Source organism: Xiphophorus maculatus, chromosome 15, assembly GCF_002775205.1.
Source record: "Xiphophorus maculatus strain JP 163 A chromosome 15, X_maculatus-5.0-male, whole genome shotgun sequence".
Classification (NCBI taxonomy): Eukaryota; Metazoa; Chordata; class Actinopteri; order Cyprinodontiformes; family Poeciliidae; genus Xiphophorus; species Xiphophorus maculatus.
In genome coordinates, this window is record NC_036457.1 from 20,208,253 (window position 1) to 20,214,525 (window position 6,273).

The 6,273-nt window shown below is 40.5% G+C and overlaps 1 protein-coding gene across 1 annotated transcript; it reads left to right on the forward strand.

The window, feature by feature from the left end:
* The first annotated feature begins 530 nt into the window (after nt 1-530).
* On the forward strand, nt 531-3,165 carry LOC102235711 (left-right determination factor 2-like). The gene is made up of 4 exons (XM_005816715.1): nt 531-801; nt 1,432-1,678; nt 1,803-2,045; nt 2,841-3,165. The coding sequence occupies exons 1-4, from the start codon at nt 531-533 to the stop codon at nt 3,163-3,165; spliced, it is 1,086 nt and encodes a 361-aa protein (XP_005816772.1).
* The last annotated feature ends 3,108 nt before the right edge of the window (nt 3,166-6,273 follow it).

Sequence of the window (6,273 nt, forward strand, 5' to 3'; positions counted from 1 at the left end):
ATATTGTAGTTGTAAGAGTTGTGGTGGTTAAAATGAGGTGCAAGGTCCCCAAATTAATTCTGCCTGGGAGCGCCTCTGCCATTTTTAAATAATAGTAAAACAAAATCTCCAAACGCGTATTTTTGTTTCTAGAGACTCGTAAAAAGACAACACAGCGATCCCAGAAGCCATGTTTTTGTGAAAATCCCACAAAATGCGTGAAATCTTTTAAGTAGCTCTGTTGTTTCCAGGATAAACATATTTTTTAGTGTAGCTCTGGTGAATACACGCCTCCACATTGTGGATGGGACTCAAGTCTAGCTAATGGTTTCTGTTTGAAGTATGGCCACTTAGATATCCTGTTTAAGATGGGGCTGTATTGTCGCACCTTTGTTCTGATAAGGTGGGGCCCCCGCCCCCATCGACAAAGTGCGAACCGACTGGGAGGGCCGCGGCGATATAAAGGGGGGGCCGATGAAGTGTCACGGACACGCCGTGCTTCTGTTCAGTGACTTTGTGCTTTCGTGTCGCGCTGTCTAAAACGTCTCGTCATGGATTTCCTCCGCGCTTTTTGCGTCCTGTGCGCCGCGTTCCTGGTTCCCAGCGGCGCGTTTACGCACGAGGATATGAAGGACGCGCTGCTGCAAAAGCTCGGCCTGGATGAAGTTCCCAAAATCCAAAAGAGGGACCTGGAGAATCTGGTCGTCCCGGCGCACATCAAGAACAAGTACCTCTCCATGCTGAAGACGCACCACAGCCGGAGGAGACGCAGATCTCTGCCCAGCCTGGTGGGCATCCTGAGGGGGGTTCCCGGCAATGCAGGTAACGCACGACGTTAGTGGACATATATATATAAATGACATATTACCTAAATTGACTAATGAACTCTAACATAGAGTTAAATGACATACTAGTCATTTAGCTAAATACATTAACTGTGGTTCTTGTGCGTAATTGTGCGCAAATGACTAATTTTTGGCAACAGGGACGGAACTATGAAAATAGAGACAAGAAAAAAACAAGTTAAGAGATTAAAGTCGTAGTATTAGTAGAACTCCTTCATCCTCAAAATATTATGACTTTATTGTCATATTATTACGACTTTATTCTCGTAATATTATTATTTCTTTATATTATTTATTTATAATAATATTTATTATTATTATGGCTTTATTCTCTTAAGAGTATGACTTTTTTCTCTTTTATTCTCATAATGTAAACTTTTTTTTTTTTTGTCGTTTTATAACTTACTTACGTAATATAATTTTTTTTTATTATTATTCCTTATCATGGCCCTACCGCAGAAAATCCCAACAAATAAATAAATAAAATTTCCTCCATCCATTTGGCGCCCCTTCTGGAGCCGGCGCCCCCCGCCAGTTGCGTCACCGAACGTCCATCAAAACGCGATTAAACCGACTAAAACGCACACATTTGCTGTCGCTGTTCTAGATATCTCCGGGGAGTACGTGTACTCCGACACCACCCGGCATCGCATGGTGTTCGACATGGAGGCGCGGATCCCGGATAACAGCGAGGTGACCATGGCGGAGCTGAAGCTCTACCAGCGGGCCGCGCACCACAAACGGTACACCGCGGAGAAGAGGAACCACCGGCCCGTCAACAACGCCCGGGTCAGCATCTACTGGGTGGAGGTGCTGCCCAGCGGCTCCAACAGGACCTCCCTTGTGGATTCGCGGTAGGGAGACGCGCCTAAAGCGGCACTAACAAAGAAAAGTTTAGACTCTCCTTCCGAAAGCATCTTTTTTTTTTTTTTTTTTTTTTTTTTTTTTTTAACTTATCGCCCTTATCGCGTTTCACAGGTTGATTCCAATTCACGAGACCGGCTGGAAGAGCTTTGATGTCACCCAGGCCGTGCACTATTGGTCCAAGACGCAGCAGCAGAAGACGCCCATGCACCTCGAGGTGTGGATCGAGGGCGAGAGACCCGGCAGCTACGCCGCGGAGATGGCCAGGAGTGTGCGCTTCACCACCCAGGAGCAGACTGATGACGCCCTGGGGAAGCCCGAGCTCGTGCTCTACACGCTCAACCTGGAAGAGTACGGGTGAGCGCGAGAGCTTTTTTTTGCTATACGCGTCAGTGTGAACATGAGGCCAGGTGATCCTTTGTTGTTTCCTACCTGTTTAGCGTTTGGCTCTGGTTTGGAGAGAGACAAAACGCTTCATTTAGGAATGATAACACCAGGTGGTCAATAGTTGTAATACTATATTTCTTAGTCGTGACCTAAATATGTAAAAAGAGGAAGAAACAAATAATCGCTGAAATGTGTCCAAACCCGGAGATGTTATCCTGGATGTAATTCACGGCCTTGAGTCCTTTGGAATTGCAATGTGGCACACTCTACCTAAAAAAAATCACCATCAGATACTTAAGGTTGTTATTTAAATATCGACGACTTCAATTATTATCAAGTCATATTTAAGTTGTACTGTCAAATAGCAACAGATGTACCAGGCAGGAAAGCTTGCAGTGGTGTTTTTTTTAACATTCTTTTAGTATTCTTTGACTACTTTGACATTCTTTTTAGCGATCTTGAACTATGTTAGAGTTCACTGTAGTGTTCTTTGACTACGTTAGCGTTCTTTTTAATGTTGTTTGACTGCATTTTTAGCTTTTTTTGGGACTATGTTAGCATTGTTTCTACCATTCTTTGACTACATTAGTCACAGCTTCAACTAAGAATTAGAATCTGTGTTCGTAGCAGAGTAGTAGATAAAAAATTTAAGGCCTTTAGCCCTTTAGCATGACAACCCCCCCACGCCCCCCCCCCCCAACCTCCACCTCTGTCTGAAATCTGTTAGCCTCGGTTAGCTAACTTTCCTCACTGTTTCTCCTCCAGCTCCGGCGGCGACTGTGACGCAAACCAGAATAAGGACACCTGCTGCAGAGAACAGCACTTCATCAACTTCCGCGCGCTCACCTGGACACAGTACTGGATCATCGAGCCGGCGGGCTACCAGGCCTTCAGGTGCACCGGAGGATGCAAACAGCCCAAACGCAACTACGGCTACGGAGAGCGGCGGTGCGCGGTGTCAGAAAGCTCCCCGCTGCCCATCATGTACCTGGTGAAAAAGGGGGACTACACTGAAATAGAGGTGGCCGAGTTCCCCAACATGATTGTAGAAAGGTGTGCGTGCATGCTGGACAACGTCGCTGTCGTATGAAGGCAGTAGTAGTTACGGACTTTTGGGAAAAATTACAGGGAAATTATTGTGTTTTTTTTGTTGCTAGGTGTTGTTTTATTTAATGTTTTTAACCAACTTGTCAAGTACTTTCTATTTAAATGGACGTTCGGAGGGAGAGCTTTATTCCCCAACAAACAGAGGTGTATGGCGTAGCCAAAAATGATACTCACGGAAAAGTAACACTACTTCAACATATTTTTATTCAAGTAAAAGTCAAACTTAGCCGTGTCCAAGAAATGACTCAAGAGTAAAAGAGTATTTGGTAAAAATGCTACTCCAGCTCTGACTGTTTGAAACATAATCGAATATTTAAACATTACATCATCAGAAGGACCAGAATGTAAAGCTTCGTGGAAATTTAGGTGTTTTAAGGACCAAAATGAAAAAATTATTCATAGAAATAACATCATTGCAAAATAACAAAATCAGATTAAAAAAAAAAAAATTTAATTCTGAATCAGTTTCTTTCAATATACATTTTTTTTTATTTTTATTTATCACAGGGACAATGCATATTATTAGCATTTCTGTAAATAAGAAGGCTGAATTTTCACCTGTACTTTCTAAACAGATGGATAAACAAACAAAAAAAACATGAATAAAAGTTTTAAAAAAAAACTTTTATTAAAAAATGTAATTATATGAACACAATAACAAACACAATACCCTTAATAAAATAGATTATTAAACTGAAGTGCACATTACTACCCTGTCCTGTTCTATGTTTCAGCGGCAGTACATGAGATCAAATAGAACTTGTTGACAAGCTTGAAGTTTTAGAGTCAAAAATGTGTAATTAAAAATAGTACAAAATGATAATGTTTGTTGTCATATCTCTATTGACCTGGCCTTATACATTTTTAACAAAAACCGCAGACGTGTTTGTCTGTGTTTGGCGAATTTTTTGGTTAAAACAAACTTGTTCTTCATTCAGTGGGCAGACCATCCAGAACTTTCGCCCAAGTAAGAGTAGCGATACTTCGAAATAAAAATGACTCAAGTAAGAATTTAAACATTTATTTCCACAAAAAGTCACTCAAGTAAATGTAACTGCGTACATGTAAGTTATGACTCACCTCTGCCAGCAAACTCCACCTCCCTCCACAAGCACTTCTGTAGATTTTGTAAGAATTGTGTCTTTGAAATATGAATTTGTCTGAGTTGTGTTCACTTTAGTGCAATCATTCAGACTCGGAGTGATGAATCCCTTTTGTTAAAAACAGCTGAACATATATATATATATATATATATATATATATATATATATATATATATATATATATATATATATATATATATATATATATATATGATATGAATGAGTTTATGTTTGTACAATAAAATATTTGTTCCTCACGATTCTCCTGCTGTCCCGGTTTATCTCTCTGCCTCAATTCACATTCATGATTGAATTCGAATGCATGGCTGCAGCCGCCTGCGTCTTTCACCTTCAGGAAGCAAATGGTCTCCGTAGTGACGCACGTTATCCCGTCTCGGCTTGTAATGCTTTGTTTGCAGTGGGAAGGCAGGAAGGAAAGGCTTTGGCCGGCGCATACAGTGAAACCGAAAGTCAGTTGGCATGACGCTGGGGCTCTTTATGCGGTTTTCATCGACCTTAGACCGGGGCCAAACGTCGCTCATCGCAGCCAACCCCTCCTGTAGCGTTTGCTCTCAGAGCGGGGGGTCTCGTCATTCACTAATCTGCCGCTGACGAGGGTCAACGCAGCAAAGGCTATCGGCGGCCTCCTGTCTTACTTTTGCAGAATTCTGTTACTTTACAACCACAGCCCGGGTCACTAATTTGTGAGATTTAGCCGATAATTTAGTATACTTAGTTCATTCTTCTTTGAGTCAAAACTAAGATTTAGCTCATTCTAACTAGTTTGGTCAATTTAATGTGAGATTTTGCTAATTTACTCATTCTGGCTAAATTCGATATTTTTTTTTCTTTGGGTAAGTAACTTGTGAGGACTAGATCATTCAAGGGCTGCACAGTGGCGCAGTTGGTAGCACTGTTGCCTTGCAACAAGAATTACTGAGATTTAGCCAATTCTGTGAGTTAATTTAGCTAATTCTTTGGGTCAATAAAATGTGAGATTTTGTTAAATTACTCATTCTAGCTAAATTAGCAAAACTTTCTTTGGGCAAGTAATTTGTGAGGTCTATCTAATTTAGCGCATTCTAGCTTATTTGCTTAATTCTTCTATGCAATATAGCTTAGTGTTAGAAAAATTATCCTCCTGTTCATTTACTCATGAGTTTATTTTACAAGTTATGTTTTCATATTATTCTTTCATATTATTCTTTTTCATATTATTACTCTATTATTCTTCTTTTTATATTTACTTAACTTCTCTTTCTTTTGTAGTATAGTATATTATTAACTTTGTTTAGGATGTTTGCTTGGAAGCTAAAAACGTTAAACATTCATGTGTTATTAGTTCCATATGTAACTGATTAGTTGTGGTCAGTCACATGCCCTTGTAAGGGCATGTCCATAGGAGGCTCCAGAATGTAAAGACGGTTGGTCAATTCTCTGTGTGACTGTGTGAAGAAGCCCAACCTCCTTTTTCTATACAATAAAGAGAAATGCAAAGAAAGAACTGGCAGAATTGAGTCCAGACAGTGTTTGACAGCGATTCGTCGCGTCTGTTCTCAATTCTCCTATTCTGCAGAAAAGAAATTAAAAGAAACCTAATCTCTGTCTCTGGGTGATTCTTTGCAGGTTATGACAAATAAACCTATCACTTAGGTTCAGTCATATTGGATTTATGGAGGTGTCTGTGAACATCAACTTTTAATTCTTTACAAAGATCCTGAATTACATGGGTTTTTTTTTGTGAACTTTGTCTAGGCCATCTCAATACATAACTATGCTTTATTCTGCAATGTTTCCCTGCTGGTCATTGAGCCTCTGCTTCACCCTCTTACAGGTTTTCTTCTAACTCAAACCAGCCTGATGCTGCTGGTGCTATGCTTCATCATAGGGATGGTGGATTTAGTTCGTTTTCCTTCACAGTATTGTATGATGCCACTCATATTCCCGCCAAAACTCCAGGAGAAATATTTTAGCCATGAGTTTTTATT